Here is an 18,777-nt window from a genome sequence, read left to right as displayed (position 1 = left end):
TGTGTGTGTGTGTGCACGCGTGGTGTGTGTGTGTGTGTGTGTGTGCGGGGTGTGTGTGTGCGGGGTGTGTGTGTGCGGGGTGTGTGTGTGCGGGGTGTGTGTGTGCGGGGTGTGTGTGTGCGGGGTGTGTGTGTGCGGGGTGTGTGTGTGCGGGGTGTGTGTGTGTGTGTGTGCGGGTTGTGTGTGCGGGGTGTGTGTGTGTGCGGGGTGTGTGTGCGGGGTGTGTGTGCGGGGGTGTGTGCGTGCGGGGTGTGTGTGTGTGCACGCGTGGTGTGTGTGTGTGTGTGTGTGTGTGTGTGTGTGTGTGTGCGGGGTGTGTGTGTGCGGGGTGTGTGTGTGTGCGGGGTGTGTGTGTGTGTGTGTGGGGTGTGTGCGGCGTGTGTGTGTGTGTGTGCGGGGTGTGTGTGGCGTGTGTGTGTGTGTGTGTGGGGTGGGTGTGTGTGTGGGGTGTGTGTGGGTGGGGGGGGGGTGTGCGGGGTGTGTGTGTGTGTGCGGGGTGTGTGTGTGTGTGCGGGGTGTGTGTGTGTGTGTGCGGGGTGTGTGTGTGTGTGTGGGGTGTGTGTGTGTGTGCACGGGGTGTGTGTGTGCGGGGTGTGTGTGTGTGTGCGGGGTGTGTGTGTGTGTGTGTGTGTGCGGGGTGTGTGTGTGTGTGTGCGGGGTGTGTGTGGGGTGTGTGTGTGTGTGTTGGGTGTGTGTGTGTGTGTGTGTGTGTGTGTGTGTGTGTGTGTGTGTGTGTGCGGGGTGTGTGTGTGTGTGCGGGGTGTGTGTGTGTGTGTGCAGGGTGTGTGTGTGCGCAGGGTGTGTGTGTGTGTGTGCAGGGTGTGTGTGTGTGTGCAGGGTGTGTGTGTGTGCACGGGGTGTGTGTGTGTGTGCACGGGGTGTGTGTGTGTGTGCACGGGGTGTGTGTGTGTGTGCACGGGGTGTGTGTGTGTGTGCACGGGGTGTGTGTGCGCGGGGTGTGTGTGCGCGGGGTGTGTGTGCGCAGAGGGTGTGTGTGTGTGCGGGGTGTGTGTGTGTGTGTGCGGGGTGTGTGTGTGTGTGTGTGTGTGTGTGCGGGGTGTGTGTGTGTGTGTGTGTGTGGGGTGTGTGTGTGTGCGGGGTGTGTGTGTGTGCGGGGTGTGTGTGTGTGCGGGGTGTGTGTGTGTGCGGGGTGTGTGTGTGTGCGGGGTGTGTGTGTGTGCGGGGTGTGTGTGTGTGCGGGGTGTGTGTGTGTGCGGGGTGTGTGTGTGTGCGGGGTGTGTGTGTGTGCGGGGTGTGTGTGTGTGCGGGGTGTGTGTGTGTGCGGGGTGTGTGTGTGTGCGGGGTGTGTGTGTGCGGGGTGTGTGTGTGTGCGGGGTGTGTGTGTGTGCGGGGTGTGTGTGTGTGCGGGGTGTGTGTGTGTGCGGGGTGTGTGTGTGTGCGGGGTGTGTGTGTACGGGGTGTGTGTGTGTGCGGGGTGTGTGTGTGTGCGGGGTGTGTGTGTGTGTGTGCGGGGTGTGTGTGTGTGTGTGTGCGCGGGGTGTGTGTGTGTGTGTGTGGGGTGTGTGTGTGTGTGTGCGGGGTGTGTGTGTGTGTGTGCGGGGTGTGTGTGTGTGTGCGAGGTGTGTGTGTGTGTGTGTGAGGTGTGTGTGTGTGTGTGTGTGTGTGTGTGTGTGTGTGTGTGTGTGTGTGTGTGTGTGTGTGTATGTGTGTGTGTGTGTGTGTGTGTGTGTGTGGGGTGTGTGTGTGTGCGGGGTGTGTGTGTGTGCGTGCGGGGTGTGTGTGTGTGTGTGTGTGTGTGTGCGGGGTGTGTGGCGTGTGTGTGTGTGTGTGTGTGTGTGCGGTGTGTGTGTGTGTGTGTGCGGGGTGTGTGTGTGTGTGTGTGCGGGGTGTGTGTGTGTGTGTGGGGTGTGTGTGTGTGTGTGTGGGGTGTGTGTGTGTGTGCGGGGTGTGTGTGTGTGTGTGTGGGGGGTGTGTGTGTGTGTGTGCGGGGTGTGTGTGTGTGTGCGCGAGGTGTGTGTGTGTGTGTGCGAGGTGTGTGTGTGTGTGTGTGTGTGTGTGTGTGTGTGTGTGTGTGGGGTGTGTGTGTGTGCGGGGTGTGTGTGTGTGCGTGCGGGGTGTGTGCGGGGTGTGTGTGTGTGTGTGCGGGGTGTGTGTGTGTGTGTGCGGGGTGTGTGTGTGTGTGTGCGGGGTGTGTGTGTGTGTGTGTGTGTGCGGGGTGTGTGTGTGTGTGTGCGGGGTGTGTGTGTGTGGGGTGTGTGTGTGTGTGTGTGTGGGGTGTGTGTGTGTGTGTGTGGGGTGTGTGTGTGTGTGTGTGTGGGGTGTGTGTGTGTGTGTGTGCGGGGTGTGTGTGTGTGTGTGCGGTGTGTGTGTGTGTGCGGGGTGTGTGTGTCTGTGTGTGTGTGTGTGTGTGGGGTGTGTGTGTGGGGGGGGGTTATGTGTGATATGCTTCTATTAATGTGTGGGGGGTATGTATGTATGTATGTATGCATGTGTGGTGTGGGGGGGGTATGTATGTGTGGTATGCTTGCATGAATGTGTGTGAGCTATGTATGTATGTCATGTGTGGTGTGTGTGTGTGTGTGTGTGTGTGTGTGTGAGACGTGTGTGGTGTGTGAGGTATGTATGTGTGCTATGCTTGTATGTAATGTGTGCATATAATATATATATATATATATATATATATATATATATATATATATATATATATATATATATATATATATATATATATATATATATATATATATATATATACATACATACATAAAGCATGGATTCATACATAACTGCATACACCTACACACAGGCACATCAACACACATGTACACACACACACACACACACAGGCACATGCACATACACAAGCATATATTCATATATAACTGCATACACACACACACACACACCTCTTTATCTATTAGTCTCATTCGATATCTCTGAATTCTGCCTTTCATATGTACAAAACGTCGAGTTCTTGATACAAGCTCAACACTTTGACCACAAGGTCACGCTAACAGAACTTTTATAAAGTGGTTAACTCAAGTTTCCCTGCTGATAAGAGCGAATGCCACAAAGCAGCACCCTAAGCCCTCCTTACTTTACGTGAAAATCACTGCAACATAATTCTCTCTTGAAATCAAACATTACTGGATACAGCATACACAAAAGTGCCAGTTACACCAACGTACACAAAAGGTTAGCCCACTGACATAAGCAACTACAGGTCGATATTGAATATTGTAATAATATAAAACAGTAGCTGAGAAACAGTACACAAGCAAATATAGTCATAGATAATGGAACAACATCTACATTCATGTTGATCTGGCATCAGAAAAAATGTCATTGCAGAAAATGCTTGATATAATTTACACATCATTTAAAAATAATAAATATCTACTTTAACTATTCAGTGACTTGTAAAAAGCCTTCAACACAGTAGGCCTGGTAGGCAACGCTTTAGCCTTACATACTGAGCATCTGTGGTTCAATCCCTGGCCGGGTGGAAACATTGGCCATGTTTCCTTACATAACCCTGATGTCCCTGTTCACCTAACAAGTACCTGGGTGTTAGCCAACTGGTATGGGTCATGTCCTGGGGAATAAGACTGAAGGACCCCAATGGAAATAAGACAAACAGTCCTCGATGACCCACTGACTTTCTAGGGTTATCCAGGGTGGCTAACCCTCCAAATTAAAAATTTGAAGAAAATCTTATCTTACCTCTTATGCTTTTTCTCAAGGGGTCACTTACTATTTTGTTGACCATTATAAAATACTGACCAATTCCGTTGGATCACTCACTATTTTGTTGACCATTATAAAATACTGACCAATTCTGTTGGAAATTTCTTGAAAGAATCAGAGCTATTTTGTTATCTTAAATGCTAAATTTAATTCTGGTTTGAAGAACAGTTTCAAAATGTTTATTTTTTCATCATTTAAAATTTTTTTTTATATAAAGAACCCATGTACATTTTAGCATGAAACTAATGCAATGGGTATAAAACAATTCCCCAAAAGTAGTCACAGTAGTAAAATATTAACCAAATGACTAATAGTAACAGAAAAAAAGGTTGTAGAGATTCTCTGTAATGGTGACACACATGGAACACTACTAATACGTGATCACAACTATTACTCGTCTCTCTAAAACTAGTAACTATGGTCTCACCGTATTTTACTGTGGGTACATAATGCACCCAGACCTTTTCAAATGAGCCATGGAGTTTACTAGATAGTAAACAATCACAGGTCACCTTCACATCTTTCTCTCTCTCTCTCTATTTCTAATAGCTCTAGTACTGGTGCTTCATCTGTCCAGCCCACTGTGGAGCTTGCTTCAGTGAGCAGGATTTGTGAAAGGTCATCTACTATTCTAGGATTCCTACTTTTTTAAGACAAACTTCTTCTTCCAAGTACTACATGATGAGTCAGAAAGCCTGTTTCTTGTGGAGGATTCTGACAAATGCCTCATATGTAAAGAATCCTTTGTAATTCACCACATATCATCCAAGAAAGTTCTTTCTTTAGTTGTTGGCATAAAATGATGTCCTCTTCCACTTGTGTTTTAGTGATTCAAAGTGTACAGATTCTTTCAGTTTTATTTCATCACCAGCAACCTCTGATGTCCACAATAGGTTCTATGGGTTTAACTAGACCACTGAATCCCTAGCTTTCCCTGCACTCCAGCCCATTTCTCAGCTGTTAATAAACTACTACTGACGATTAACCCTTTGACTGTTGCAAGCCCCTTTCTGAGACTGTCATTCTATGTCACAAAATTTTTGGAAAAAAAAAAAAAAACTATTTTTTCTTGTGAAATGATAGAAAATCTTTTCGCGATGGTAATGACACCAAAAGTATGAAATTTGGTCGAAAACTCGTGGAATTATGCTCCCACAAAGTTAGCGATCTTGGCAACACATACGCATCGGCGATTTCGCCGACTTTGAGCCCTGTTTTTGGTTAATTCCTTTGTTCCAGTTAACCAAACTCATAGCTATTTCTTTAGAACTCCATTTTTTCTATCAGTTGAGTACAAGAAACCGCCCATTTACCGCTTTGAACTACCCAATAAAGTGGTCAGAAATTGGCAATTTGGCCAATTTCACGCAAATTAAAGAAGATGCCAATTTCAAAATAGGGTCCAGAATAAACAATGTAGACATTCTTGGCACTAAAAGAACATATCCTCTGTTCATTAGTCACGTCTCTAGGCCCTTTCTTATATTACTATTGCTTTCTATTTTGATCTCTTATTCATACAAAAAATACAAAATTTACTGTTATGCAGACTAATGCATTATTGTAAAAATGGTATAAATAATATCAGTGCACTAGTGAAAGAATATTAGACTCCCGAGCTGATGTGTATCAGGCTTGTGGTGTGATTTGCTTACTCATGAACAATGATAAAAATCAAACATTTCCGCTTTGAGCTCAATTTCGAGGTCGTTTTCATCGTGAAACTAATCAAAATCATCTCTATTTCTGTAATGTGTTTTCCATTTTATCGTGAGAGACCATGAAAAAGAGATTACAACGATAAATACTATACGAAAATACTGTACACCTCAAAGTCGGAGTTTTAATCCAAAAAATGGTCAGTTTTTTTTTCTCATTATGCACTGCGTGCTGCAGGATTTTTTTTATGTGGTGCACACTGACCACACAGACCCATTCTCTCACATGTGAGCCTACCAGCTTTCTCCTGCTTGATTTGAAGCCGCTAGAATTTATGCATATTAATACGTCCGAAACAGTGGCGCGTAAGACGTATATATATAACCAAAACAGTCAAAGGGTTAAAACACTATGCAAATGCCTGGTGATAAAGAATAAATCATGACAACATTCATGGCTATGCTCAATTACTGCATTCTCCCACTGCATACTCACTTTGATCATGCAGAGATCTTTCAGAAGCATAAGGAACCCTAACATGACTTAGGGTCATTGACCCTCACATTGCTGAAGATGAGAATCTGAAACACCTTTACTACTTCCTCAAAAACGACAGGCTCTCATTCCAGGGATACGATTTACCTATAGATGTACACTGACAAACGAAAGTACCTGCATCACAAATGCACTGAAAATGCTTTGGTTGCTCAATAACTGTGCATAGTACCAGAGGCAATGTCCAGGGACAAGGAAGCCCATCCCTTCATGCTCAAAATAGTGACAGTAGTTCAGGTTATATTGAGTGTTACTTTCTTGCTCAAGACCAACAAGAGTCAGGAGTCCAAGAATTTGCTAGTGCTTTTTCTACCATCCACAGTTAACGAGTCCCTTGATAACAGTGTCTCAATCATCTCTTAAGTAACTATCATTACCATCACAACTAGGTATATTTCTGTTTTCATGGGGGGAAAAGTGATAGTCATAGTGACTGGGGAAATGGTAAGCAGTTAGGTTCAATCCATGGAAGAGGAGGTCTGGTCCAATCCTCAGATCAAGACCTACTCACTGATCAAGAAATAGACCTGGCTGAACACGTGGATGTGAAATTTTGCGTCTCCCATTCACAGGGGCTGACTGTAACCTTCTATTTTAGGCTTTCATACACCTTTTATTTTGCCTGATGGAACATGGATCAACCCCATGATTCCTTAGATTCCTCTTCACTGGCTTTGCTCCTGGATACAGGTTCTGAGATTTATGAAGAGCATAATACAAAGACAAGCTAACAAATGAAGCTTCAGTACACACACATTCACTTCTGCTATTCACTAGAGATCCATGTTTCCCATCACCAACACACTCGTTGCATCTACCCCTCCTTTACACTGCCTGTCCAGTGGAGCCCACCTCCTTAGAAGTCTTTACTCATATGGAATACTTTATCAAGCTGACTTCCTTTCAAAGTGTGATGTAATGTACTACTAACTTTTGTCTGGGTACAGAAAAAGCTGTAATATTTTCTTTGTATATTTTTCTCTGCAAGAGCTTAATTCCTCTGACAAGTCCAAATTGATACACCATTAATGGAATCATTAAACAGCTCAATGGTAACGGATCAATGTGTTCATATTTTATTTCCTCACTGCCATATAATTTCCCATCTACATTTCAGGTATTGGCTCAATGAATCCTTCTGATAAGGAATAAGTAGTAATATTCTGATGAACTCTACTTTAATGTTTTAATGGAAGGGGCATAATTTGAATTTACATATCCTTAAAAGTGTTAATAATTTTTTTTTCAATGAACCAGTTGTATCCCACTAAGGCAGGGTGACCGAAAAAGAAAAATGAAAGTTTCTCCTCTGTCAACTTAGTAATATATACAGGAGAAGGGGTTACTAGCCCTTCACTCCCGGCATTTTAGTCATCTCTTGCGACACACGTGGCTTCCAGAGTAAGAATTCTTATCCACTTTCCCACGGAGATAAGAGGAAATAAATAAGAACAAGAACTATTAAGAAAATAGAAGAAAACCCAGATGAGTATGTAAATATATGTGCATACATGCATGTGGAGTGTGATCTAAATGCAAGTGGACGTAACAAAATATGCCTGTTATTCTGTGTTTGAGACAGAAAAAAGACACCAACAATCCTACCATCATGGAAATCAATTACAGGTTTCCGTTTCACACTCACTTGGCAGGACGGTAGTACCTCCCTGGGTGGTTGCTGTCTACCAACCTACTTCTTAATTTTTAGTAAAATATATCATTGAGTCTTGAGCTAAAATATACAGCATCCTTTAAAGATTTGATAATTTAATTCGGGCATTTTTAACACACTGGCCGTCTTCTGCCATGATACGGTATCCAGAAAAAAGGCAACACATTCACTATTATTCATGTAAATGGGACTAAGAATATTCAATTACACACATACTTGTGTGACATACCTGTGACTAGTTTTGAGGGCTCTTCTACCCCCACAGCCTGATCCAAGGTCAGGCTTACCTGTTCACCTTCTGATCAACCAGGCCCTTTGTGTCAGAAGTTTGCTGGCCCACAAAGCCATGAAAACATGATGAATACTGTACCTGCAGCACAAAGCTGTCCAGCCTTTTCTTGAAAACTTTGTTCTTGCAATATTTCTAATATCTGCTGGTACAATAAATGTCATGGCCATGTATGAAAGTGCAACAAGCATGCAAAGTCATCCTTGGCCATGTATGAAGGTACAACAAGCATGACAAGTCATCAAGAACATCAAGGACTGCCATGCAATGTATGTACAATCATAGTTAAATAACTGTGTACATACATATGTAATCTGAAGTGGAGGGAAAGCAGGGCAGGGGCCACTCTAGAAAAGGTTGGAGGGAGGAGGTAGAGGTTTTGTATGCGAGGGGCACAGTCATCCAGGAGGCATGAGTAAGTGTGTTAGATAAGTGAGTAAAGGAAAGTGGATTTTATGACTCTACATGCTGTAATAGTGTGAGCAAGGTGACATTTATGAAGGGATTCAGGAAAATCGGTTGGCCATACTTGAGTCCTGGAGGTGGGAAGTATAGTGCCTGCACTGAAGGTGGTGTGGAAATATTTGCAGTTTGGAGGGGCATCTGAACTGTGGTATTGGCACACCTCTGGCAAGAAAAGTGAAGGAGTGAGTGATGGTGAAAGTGTTTCTCCTTTTTCGGGTCACCCTACCTCAGTGGGAGATGGCCAGTATGGTAAAAAAATAAAATATACAGGTATGTAAGTACATCCATACATATGTGTATACACAATTACACACACACACACAACCTACACCTTCATTACATCACACTTTCATGAGTAAACAATTAAAATTAATCATCAAATAATATAAAATGCTCACCTGCAGTTTCCGGTACATCTCCAAATTGATAACTTTTATGTCATCAAGTTGTTGTCGTAAAGAGATAATTGTATCCTGCTTTTCATGAATATCTTTCTCTAATAATTTAGCAGCCATTTCACTTTCTGCTTTCATCTGAATTTGAAGCTCTAGCTCTTTCTCGACCTGTTTCCGATGAGCGCTCTCTTCCTCAAGCTGCCTCTTCAAATCCTGCATCTCCTCCTCACAGCCAATCACACTAATGCGACTTGCTTTTTTGGCCTGATTGTTGAAAATACTGTAATGTGAGTAATTGTGATGGTATAATGAGATAATTAAATTTTAAACCAGTATAATAAATTTAGTATTAGTCAGAGAGCTGAAGAGGGGTTATTGAGGTGGTTTGGTCATTTAGAGAGACTGAACAAAACAGAATGACTTGGAGAGCATGTATATCTATTGGGGAAGGAAGGCAGGGTAGGGGTAGTCCCAAAAAGGTTGGAGGGAAGGGGTGAAGGTGGTTTTGTGGGTGAGGGGCTTGGACTTCCAGCAAGCTTGCGTGAGTGTGTCAGATAGGAGTGAATGGAGACGAATGGTTTTTGGGACCTGATGAGCTGTTGGAGTGTGATCAAGGTAATATTTTGTGAAGGGATTTAGGGAAATCAGTCAGTCGGACTTGAGTCCTGGAAATGGGAAGTACAGTGGAACTCCAGTTTTTGAACTTAATCCGTTCTGGTGGTTCTAAAACTGAAACGTGCAAAGACTGAATCAATTTTTCCCATAAGAAATAATTTAAATACAATTAAACTGTTCCAGACACCCAAAAATATTAACAAAAAAAATCACTTTTTAAAGAATAAATAGTTTTACATACACAAAACAATGATAAATAAATATAAACATTACATACCTTTAATGAAGACTCTTGTTGCCTTATCGAAGATTGGGAGGGGAGAGGGAGTTGGTAGGGGAATCTCCCTCCATAAGGACTTCAGGTAACAAGTCCCTCTGTGGGGTTACTTCCCCTCTTTGTCTTTTAATGCCACTAGGACCAGCTTGAGAGTCATTGCACCTGTCGCACAAAATATCTGTCCAGAGAGGTCTGTTTCTGGCGTCTCTTTAAGATTTGTCTGAAGTGGGACAAGGTTTTGTCACTGAACATGTTGCAGATATGGCTTGTTTCAGCTTGGTCAGCTTCAGTAGGGTGCAAAGGCTTGCACCCTACTCCACACTGCACAAATCTCCTTAATCTCTGAAGAAGGCACCTCCTTTCCTCTCTCTTCCTCCTCCTCTGAAGCAAGTTCCTCAGCTGCAGTCTGTTGCTGTTTGAGTTGAAGGTCTTGCAGCTCTTCAGTGGTTAGCTCTTCCCTGTAGTCCTCCACCAACTCTTCCACATCCTGCCTCCCTGCTACACTCCCTGCCTGTCTGCTACACTCCCTGTCTGCCTGCTAAACTCCCTGCAAGACTCCTTGCCTGCCTGCTAGACTCCCTGCCTGCCTGCTAGACTCCCTGCCTGCCTGCTAGACTCCCTGCCTGCCTGCTAGACTCCCTGCCTGCCTGCTAGACTCCCTTCCTACCTCCTACACTCCCTGCCTCCTTGGCTACATTCCCTGCCTGCCTGCCTGCTACTCTCCCTGCCTGCCTACACTTCCTGCCTCCCTTCTGCACTCCCTGCTACATTCCCTGCTTCCCTATTAGATTCCCTGGCTGCCTACTACTCTTCCTGCCTCCCTGCTACACTCCCTGCCTGGCAAGCTCGGCTAAGCGTACGCCACTTGAGTATTTTTCTATGATTTCTTTCTTTGTTTCTATCATGTTTCTCGCCTTCTTTATCAAAGGTCTGGCATTAGAAACTTTCTTTGGGCCTATGCTGGCTTATTTTGCAGTCACAATTAAAAAACAAGCACCAAAAACAAGGAATTATTATGAAATGTTTTGGAATGTGAGAAGTAATGCTCACTCAACCAGTGACAGAGGCACACTGAGAGGTGTAGTGGCGGTGACCCCTGAGTGGCCGGGTGGGAAGACACGTATCATACATCTGATAATTGGAGCAAAGTCCGATTTCCAAAGCAAAATTTCACACAAAAAACGGTCTGAAAACCGAAACGTCCGACAACTGGAGCGTGCGAAAACCGGGGTTCCACTGTACAATGCCTGCACTTTAAAGGAGGAATTTAGGAGATTGGCAGTTTGGAAGGACGTCTAAACTGTCGTATCTGAGCACCTCTGTAAAGACAGTGATTAAGTATGAGTGATGGTGAAAGTGTTGAATGATGATGAAAGTTTTTTCTTTCTTTTTGGGTCACCCTGCCTTGGTGGGAAGTGGCTGAAGTGTTAAAGAAAAAAACTAATTTAGCCTATATATTTAACTATCTTCCCTGATGTGCAGTCATATTATGTTCTACAGTACGCATTTCCAAATTCCATGAATTGTCACCATTGTATACTTTCTGGCACCCTCATTTCGCCCCCTCCTCATGAAATGATGTCAACATGGGTATCAATGTCAGTGGTGGTCACAACTTAGGAATGTTAGGATCACTGATGGTGACCAATTTAAAATCCTGGCCTGCTCTCCCTTTGGTCTGCCCACGGGGTATAGCCTCAGTTAAGATGTAGGCGTCTGGGTCATAGGACATGTAGGATATGGAGTAAGACATTACAATAAATACCACGCAGAATGGTTGTGTATCACTCCACCACACCACTGATTCTGAACCCCAAATCTCACAACATCACTGTTTTCAAGATTGGCTGCATTTGTTTTGATGGTGATAATACTTGGTATAAATATGATGTTACTTAATAAAATGACCAAGCATGGTATCAGCTACAAGTTCTAGGGGTGGTTTCTGTTCTAGGAGTCTTGAATATGTGCCAAGCTCTCTTCTTATGTATCTTCTTCTCTCAACAAACCGGCCGTATCCCACCGAGGCAGGCCCCCCCCCCCCAAAAAAAAAAAAAACTTTCGCTATCATTCAAACTATCACTGTCTTTGCAAAGGTGTGCAGATATAGCAATTTACATGTCAGTCTAAACAGCGAATATCCCAAACCCCTCCTTAACCCCTTCAGGGTCCAAGGCCCAAATCTGAAGTGGTGCCCCAGTGTCTAAGAATTTAAAAAAAAAATTTGTTATTTTTTCTTATGAAATGGTAGAGATTCTTTTTGTGAGGGTAATAAAACAAAAAGTACGAAATTTGATGGGAAATTGACGAAATTATGCTCTCGTGAATTTTGATGTGTCAGCGATGTTTACGAATCGGCGATTTTGCCGACTTTGACTCCCATTTTAGGCCAATTACATTATTCCAGTCAACCAAATTCTTAGCTATTTCACTAGTATTACATCTATTCTATCGATTGAGCACAAGAAATCACCAAGTCAACTGTTTCAACTACAAATTAAAGTGATCTGAAATTGTTAATTTGGTCAATTTAACACAAAGTTCAAAATATTCCAATTTCAAAATAGGGTCCAGAATAAACAATGTAGGTATTCCTGGAACTAAACTAACATTTCCTCTGTTCATTAGTTACGTTTTGAGGCTTTACAAATAAATTCCATTTTGATTTTTTATTCACATAATGAATTTTTATTCACACCAAAAAATAGAAGATTTACTGTTATGCAATACTGTAATAATTGTATAAATATCATCACCATATTTGTGAATGCATATTAGACCCAGCAGCTGGCGTGTATTAGACGTGTGAGGTCGTTTGTTTACTCTTGAATATCGGCAAAAATTTAACATTTCTGCTACTTTGAGCTCAGTTTCAAGCCATTTCCAGTGCTAAAACCAATCAAAATCATCTCTATTTCTGTAATATGTCTTCCATTCTATCAAATGAGACCAAGAAATCGCAAATAGAACTATAAAAAACATACGAAAAAACACTGCAAAGTCGTTGTTTTAATCGAAAAATCATGATTTCAGTTTTTTTCTCTCATTATACACAGCGTGCTGCAGGATCTGTTTTATGTGGTGCACACATACCACATAGATGTGTTCTGTCATATCTAGGCCCAAATGTACCACTCACAGTTTATCAGAGTGAGCTGAGCTCATGACGTAGATCTACGGTTTGGACCCTGAACGTAAAGCCGTAGATCTACGGGATGGACCCTCAAAGGGTTAAAAGAGCAGGCATTATACGTCCCACCTCCAGGACTCAAATCTGGCTAACCAGTTTCCTTGAATCCCTTCACAAAATATTACCTAGCTAACACTCCAACAGCTTATAAAGTCCCAAAAACCATTTGTCTCCACTCACTCCTATCTAACATGCTCATATATGCCTGCTGTATGTCCAAACCTCTTGCACACAAACCTCTTTTACCCCCTCCCTTTATCCTTTCCTAAGACGACATCTACCCCCGCTTTCCATCCACTACAGATTTATATACAGTACCTTTCAAGTCATCCTATTTTGCTCCATCCTCTCTACATAACCAAAACACTTCAACAACCCCTCCTCACCCTTCTGAATAATATACTTAGTAATTCCACACCTCCTAATTTCCACACTACGAATTCTCTGCATAATATTAACACCACACTTTGCCCTCAGACATGACATTTAGGGATGGGACAAAACCAAAATATTGGCTGGTACCAATACTCAGTTTTAGGCTGATATCAATACTCTTCATTTTTTTTTTAATTATGATAACCGTGTTTAATTCTCCATGGGGAAGTGAAACAGATTTCTTCCTCCATAAACCATGTGTGTTGTAAGAGGCGACTAAAATGCCAGGAGAGAGGTTAGTAATCCCTTCTCCTGTATACAATACTAAAGTTAAAACGAGAAACTTTTTTCTTTTTGGGTCACCCTGCTTTGGTGGGATACGGCTGGTTTGTTGAAAAAAACCTCGTTCAATATATAAGGGCATGCTCAATAGGTATTAAATAGCCCAAGGAGGCTAAATATTAAATAAATTAATTTCTCTGAGATGCCAATTACATTACTCATTACTTATTACAGACACCGCCATAAGGCTCACAAACCAAAAAAGAAAGAAAAACTTTCTGAATCTATCTACACATTTAGTAATCTGATGAAGACAAACCAAAATCAATTTACAAAAATAAAAATCTGAATAATTGGCAGTTATATTAAATCTGAAACTAAATATCCAACACACTCATAATACTGTTTATTTAAAGTTTTAAAAAATTTTTTTTTGAAAACTGAAAAAATGCACATTATTTTAATAACTGGAAATTGAAAATCTAAAATTGCAATTCAGAACTTAAATAGCAACCTTTCTCCATTACTAAATTGAATTAACCAACACATTTTCACTATCAGATTAAATTTGTCGTTAAACAAGTAAAATCACAAGTAAATTAAAAATTCTCAAACTGAAGTTGAGAAACATCAACATCTTCCTATTTTCAGAAATTAATCTGTTCCTATGAAGAGAGCAGATGTTTACTCCAATACTGAACAATCTTTCACTCTACAGAAGAAGGGAAGAGGAGAGGGGTAAACTCAGATAATCACTGGCTAGATGTGTTAGAGACGGAAGAACTATCATATTTTCTTTTCACTGTTAGTGGATTTTCTTCTTTAGGAAACAATGCGATTACCATAAATTTCCCTATTTTTATTTTTGTTTGTGATAACATGAATACCAGCATGTTTGTTTCAGGGTTTCGGATGTACTAGTATGGCTTACGCACAAGGGTTTTTGACATACTAGTATGCCTAAATTCTAGCGCCCTCAAATCTAGTGAGAGAAAGCTGGTAGGCCTACATATGAAAGAATGGGTGTATGTGGTCAGTGTGCACAGTATGAAAAAAAAATCCTGCAGCACACAATACGTAATGAGAAAAAAAAAAAACTCTGACCATGTTTTTGGATTAAAACAGCGACTTTGCACAGTATTTTCGTATGGTACTCATTGTTGTATTCTAGTTTTCCTGGTCTCATTTTATAGAATGGAAGACATATTACAGAAATTGAGATGATTTTGACTGGTTTTACAATGAAAAGTACCTTGAAATTGAGCTCAAAGTAGCAGAAATGTTCGATTTTTACGAAAGTTCAAAAGTAAACAAATCATGCTACATGTCCAATACACGTCAACTGGTGAGTCTAATATTCTTTTACAAGTGCGCTGATATTATTTATACCATTTCTACACTAATGCAGTAGTCTGAATAACAGTAAATCTTATATTTTTTGTGAGAATAAGAATTCAAAGTAGAAAGCAAAAGAATGAAAGAGGGGCATGGGGACGTGACTAATGAACAGAGGAAATGTTATTTTAGTGCCAGGAATGTCTGTCTTGTTTATTCTGGACCCTATCCAGAAATTGACATCTTTTGAAATTTGTGTGAAATTGGCAAAATTGCTAAATTTTGACCGCTTTATTGGATAGTTGAAATCGGTAAATGGGTGGTTTCTTGTACTCATTCGATAGAAAAAATGGAGTTCTAGTGATTTTTGTCGACTAATACAGTGGAATTGGCCGAAAATAGAGCTCAAAGTGAGCAAAATCGCCGATGTGTAAACTTCGTCGAGACCGCTAACTTCGTGAGAGCATAAGTTTTCCATCAAATTTCAAACTTTTGGTGTCATTATGATCGGGAAAAGATTCTCTATCTATTCTATCTATTCTTTTCCGTGTCGGCGGATGGATTTATGAAGGATGAGGTTAATCATAGAATTGATGAGGGAAAAAAGGTGAGTGGTGCGTTGAGGTATATGTGGAGTCAAAAAACGTTATCTATGGAGGCAAAGAAGGGTATGTATGAAAGTATAGTAGTACCAACACTCTTATATGGGTGTGAAGCTTGGGTGGTAAATGCAGCAGCGAGGAGACGGTTGGAGGCAGTGGAGATGTCCGGTTTAAGGGCAATGTGTGGTGTAAATATTATGCAGAAAATTCGGAGTGTGGAAATTAGGAGAAGGTGTGGAGTTAATAAAAGTATTAGTCAGAGGGCAGAGGAGGGGTTGTTGAGGTGGTTTGGTCATTTAGAGAGAATGGATCAAAGTAGAATGACATGGAAAGCATATAAATCTATAGGGGAAGGAAGGCGGGGTAGGGGTCGTCCTCGAAAGGGTTGGAGAGAGGGGGTAAAGGAGGTTTTGTGGGTAAGGGGCTTGGACTTCCAGCAAGCGTGCGTGAGCGTGTTAGATAGGAGTGAATGGAGACGAATGGTACTTGGGACCTGACGATCTGTTGGAGTGTGAGCAGGGTAATATTTAGTGAAGGGATTCAGGGAAACCGGTTATTTTCATATAGTCGGACTTGAGTCCTGGAAATGGGAAGTACAATGCCTGCACTTTAAAGGAGGGGTTTGGGATATTGGCAGTTTGGAGGGATATGTTGTGTATCTTTATATGTGTATGCTTCTAGACTGTTGTATTCTGAGCACCTCTGCAAAAACAGTGATAATGTGCGAGTGTGGTGAAAGTGTTGAATGATGATGAAAGTATTTTCTTTTTGGGGATTTTCTTTCTTTTTTTGGGTCACCCTGCCTCGGTGGGAGACGGCCGACTTGTTGAAAAAAAAAAAAAAAAATATATATATATATATGTATATATATATATATAAATATATATATATATATATATTATATATATATATATATATATATATATATTTTTAATTTGGCGACCCTGAGAACAAGTCTCGGAGAGGGCTTGGCGACCCTGAAAGGGTTAAATGCTGATTTTAGTAATTTGGAAAAGAATTCCGAGGCTTGATAAAGCTCCTGGTAAGCAAAATGTAGCCATAAAATACTGAAAACATTGCATGTGTCTCCAGTTACTTAACCCTTAAACGATCCAAACGTATATATACGTTTTTTCAACATTTGAAAGTATTTTATTATTTTTTATTATCACACTGGCCGATTCCCACCAAGGCAGGGTGGCCCGAAAAAGAAAAACTTTCACCATCATTCACTCCATCACTGTCTTGCCAGAAGGGTGCTTTACACTACAGTTTTTAAACTGCAACATTAACACCCCTCCTTCAGAGTGCAGGCACTGTACTTCCCATCTCCAGGACTCAAGTCCGGCCTGCCGGTTTCCCTGAACCCCTTCATAAATGTTACTTTGCTCACACTCCAACAGCACGTCAAGTATTAAAAACCATTTGTCTCCATTCACTCCTATCAAACACGCTCATGCATACCTGCTGGAAGTCCAAGCCCCTCGCACAAAAAACCTCCTTTACCCCCTCTCTCCAACCTTTCCTAGGCCGACCCCTACCCCGCCTTCCTTCCACTACAGACTGATACACTCTTGAAGTCATTCTGTTTCACTCCATTCTCTCTACATGTCCGAACCACCTCAACAACCCTTCCTCAGCCCTCTGGACAACAGTTTTGGTAATCCCGCACCTCCTCCTAACTTCCAAACTACGAATTCTCTGCATTATATTCACACCACACATTGCCCTCAGACATGACATCTCCACTGCCTCCAGCCTTCTCCTCGCTGCAACATTCATCACCCATGCTTCACACCCATATAAGAGCGTTGGTAAAACTATACTCTCATACATTCCCCTCTTTGCCTCCAAGGACAAAGTTCTTTGTCTCCACAGACTCCTAAGTGCACCACTCACTCTTTTTCCCTCATCAATTCTATGATTCACCTCATCTTTCATAGACCCATCCGCTGACACGTCCACTCCCAAATATCTGAATACATTCACCTCCTCCATACTCTCTCCCTCCAATCTGATATTCAATCTTTCATCACCTAATCTTTTTGTTATCCTCATAACCTTACTCTTTCCTGTATTCACCTTTAATTTTCTTCTTTTGCACACCCTACCAAATTCATCCACCAATCTCTGCAACTTCTCTTCAGAATCTCCCAAGAGCACAGTGTCATCAGCAAAGAGCAGCTGTGACAACTCCCACTTTGTGTGTGATTCTTTATCTTTTAACTCCACGCCTCTTGTCAAGACCCTCGCATTTACTTCTCTTACAACCCCATCTATAAATATATTAAACAACCACGGTGACATCACACATCCTTGTCTAAGGCCTACTTTTACTGGGAAATAATTTCCCTCTTTCCTACATACTCTAACTTGAGCCTCACTATCCTCGTAAAAACTCTTCACTGCTTTCAGTAACCTACCTCCTACACCATACACTTGCAATATCTGCCACATTGCCCCCCTATCCACCCTGTCATACGCCTTTTCCAAATCCATAAATGCCACAAAGACCTCTTTAGCCTTATCTAAATACTGTTCACTTATATGTTTCACTGTAAACACCTGGTCCACACACCCCCTACCTTTCCTAAAGCCTCCTTGTTCATCTGCTATCCTATTCTCTGTCTTACTCTTAATTCTTTCAATAATAACTCTACCATACACTTTACCAGGTATACTCAGCAGACTTATCCCCCTATAATTTTTGCACTCTCTTTTATCCCCTTTGCCTTTATACAAAGGAACTATGCATGCTCTCTGCCAATCCCTAGGTACCTTACCCTCTTCCATACATTTATTAAATAATTGCACCAACCACTCCAAAACTATATCCCCACCTGCTTTTAACATTTCTATCTTTATCCCATCAATCCCGGCTGCCTTACCCCCTTTCATTTTACCTACTGCCTCACGAACTTCCCCCACACTCACAACTGGCTCTTCCTCACTCCTACAAGATGTTATTCCTCCTTGCCCTATACACGAAATCACAGCTTCCCTATCTTCATCAACATTTAACAATTCCTCAAAATATTCCCTCCATCTTCCCAATACCTCTAACTCTCCATTTAATAACTCTCCTCTCCTATTTTTAACTGACAAATCCATTTGTTCTCTAGGCTTTCTTAACTTGTTAATCTCACTCCAAAACTTTTTCTTATTTTCAACAAAATTTGTTGATAACATCTCACCCACTCTCTCATTTGCTCTCTTTTTACATTGCTTCACCACTCTCTTAACCTCTCTCTTTTTCTCCATATACATGTACTCTTCCCTCCTTGCATCACTTCTACTTTGTAAAAACTTCTCATATGCTAACTTTTTCTCCCTTACTACTCTCTTTACATCATCATTC

The 18,777-nt window shown here is 41.9% G+C and overlaps 1 protein-coding gene across 11 annotated transcripts in view; it reads right to left on the bottom strand.

Annotated features, from left to right (window-relative positions):
• Nucleotides 1–18,777, bottom strand: part of LOC128696806 (RUN and FYVE domain-containing protein 2) — a 149,361-nt gene that overhangs the window by 35,360 nt on the left and 95,224 nt on the right. For all 11 annotated transcript variants that reach the window (XM_070096067.1, XM_070096068.1, XM_070096064.1 and 8 more), the window contains one exon: nucleotides 8,747–9,007. In XM_070096067.1, coding sequence (XP_069952168.1) covers nucleotides 8,747–9,007 — 261 coding nt within the window. The remainder of the gene's footprint in view (nucleotides 1–8,746; nucleotides 9,008–18,777) is intronic.

Source organism: Cherax quadricarinatus, chromosome 52 (assembly GCF_038502225.1).
Source record: "Cherax quadricarinatus isolate ZL_2023a chromosome 52, ASM3850222v1, whole genome shotgun sequence".
NCBI classification, from domain to species: domain Eukaryota; kingdom Metazoa; phylum Arthropoda; class Malacostraca; order Decapoda; family Parastacidae; genus Cherax; species Cherax quadricarinatus.
This window is presented reverse-complemented; position numbering and strand designations above follow the sequence as displayed.